General features: G+C 49.8%; 1 protein-coding gene across 1 annotated transcript; it reads right to left on the bottom strand.

Annotated features, from left to right (window-relative positions):
• Positions 1 to 1,759, bottom strand: aplnrb (apelin receptor b). The gene has a single exon (XM_033976163.2). The coding sequence runs from the start codon at positions 1,713 to 1,715 to the stop codon at positions 639 to 641; it is 1,077 nt and encodes a 358-aa protein (XP_033832054.1). The 5' UTR covers positions 1,716 to 1,759; the 3' UTR covers positions 1 to 638.
• Positions 1,760 to 1,976: the final 217 nt, after the last annotated feature.

Below are 1,976 nucleotides of genomic sequence, written 5' to 3'. Positions count from 1 at the left end.
TACAAGATCATAAACATAGTCGTGTATTCACAAAATGCTTGAGAACAATTCATTGCTTGCTCTGACTCATTCATTCCTTCACACTCACACAAACTGTCAAAATAGTCACATTCTTAATTGGAGTCTTGAACAGTAGCAGCCTCTAGCCATTTGTCACCTGCCATCTGTCTGTCTGCCTGCTTACAACACTTTTTATCAGACCCCAACACCTCTCGTCAACTGGCACACCCTTTCTATGCTCACACACAAACACAAAGTCAAAGGCTGCCGGCTGTGGCCACAAGAACCAGAGAGCAGACGAGAGATCTAACACCTCAAGTGCTTACTACTGAAAATCAGACCTATGATTGCACAGCTTCTCCTCACAGTGACTTGGTTTGCACAAATGAAGTTTGTAGGTTAAGGCAAACACAATATATGAGCAGTTCTTAGTCCACTTTTCAAGTTTGCTTTGTGCTTGGTCCCTTCTGTTCCAAACCCATCCCTGCTACATAACAGAGAGGCATCTGTGGTTGTATTCTGAAACCACAAGCCTGTCTGGGTGCTTGTTACCCTGAAACTGGTTCCAGACGACTTCAGGGGTAAGTTCTGCATTGTTTTGCATATGTCTGTAGTGTCTCTCTGTGGCTAAGTATTGGTCACACCTTAGTTGCCAGAGACTGGGCTTCGGTCTTCTGAGAGGACAGAGAGCCAGCTGGACTAGCATGTAAGGACTTCTTTAGGTTGAGTAGGCAGAGGCACTGGGATCTGAACCGCAGGTCGAAGAAAGCATAGAGAAATGGGTTCAGGCAGCTGTTGACATAGGCCAAGCAGGTGGCATAGGGGTGAGCCAGGAGGAGGAACCTCAGGAAGGAGCACGTACCAGGGGCCAAATCCAGGTAGGACAGGGCATCTGCGCTCTTCAAGACATGGAAGGGCATCCAGCAAGCAGCAAAAACTACCACTAAAGTTGTGATGATCTTCAGAAGGCGACGTTTCCGCTGGTCCTCCTTGCGGAGAGTGTTGAAGTGGCGTGTAACAGTGCATCCTATGAAGCAGTAGCAGACCATCATAGCCAAGAATGGCAGCAGAAAACCCAGGGCAGATGATGAGATGCTGAGTCCAGCCACCCACAGGTTTTCCTGCTCCTTAGATGAGACCACCAGGCTAAAGTCCATGCCACAGGACGTCCTGTTACTGGTGTGGTCGAATTTGGTAGTGCGGAACACCAGGGTGGGAGCAGCGAGGAGCCCAGAGAGGAGCCAGATAGCTTTGAGAGAGGAGCGCACATGACCACGGGTGTGGAGCTGAGTGCTGGATAGTGAGTGCACGATGGCGAGGTAGCGATCAAAGCTCATGCAGGTGAGGCAAAACACACTGGCATACATGTTTAGGAGCACCACGTAGCTGCTGATCTTACACAGGGCCACTCCAAATGGCCAGTGGTAGCCCATGGCGGTGTAGACGGCCCATAGTGGCAGGGTGACCACAAAGGTGAGGTCGGCCAGTGCTAGGTTTCCAATATAGACATCAGCAGCTCGCCGTTTGCCCTGGGCCCGCCACACGGTGAAGATGACTATTCCATTCCCAGAGAGGCCCAGGATGAAGATGAGCATGTACAGCACAGGAATAACCGAGTAGGAAGGGGTCCATTCAGAGTAGTCACACATGGTGGCATTCTCTTCCTCATCATAATCATAATACATGTAAGGGTCAGCAGTAGCTTCCAAATCCATTTTAAGACTTGTTTACAGCAGACAGATCCAAAGTTAATGAGAGATGACTGAGAGAGGACTGTTGCTGCATCAGAAATGCACCGAAGCTTTAAATACCCCCTGAGCTGTGCCCTCCCCTTCACACCCCCTTGCCTCCTGATAGCCCCCTCCCTGGGCCCACCCACTGACAGGAACATGCCTCTACTGCAACACAGCCCCTTAACCTTCCATTTATCCAACCTCATTGAGGTTTGTTGGCAGTAGGAAGACTTTAATCAGACT

This window comes from Periophthalmus magnuspinnatus, chromosome 12, assembly GCF_009829125.3.
Source record: "Periophthalmus magnuspinnatus isolate fPerMag1 chromosome 12, fPerMag1.2.pri, whole genome shotgun sequence".
In the NCBI taxonomy this organism is placed as follows: domain Eukaryota; kingdom Metazoa; phylum Chordata; class Actinopteri; order Gobiiformes; family Gobiidae; genus Periophthalmus; species Periophthalmus magnuspinnatus.
Note: the sequence above shows the minus strand (reverse complement) of the source record. Positions and strands in the feature narration are given on the sequence as shown.

What these genes read in the sequence shown, in the direction of transcription:
- aplnrb (XM_033976163.2), bottom strand. Translation starts at nt 1,715, where the DNA reads ATGGATTTGGAAGCTACTGCTGACCCTTACATGTATTATGATTATGAT.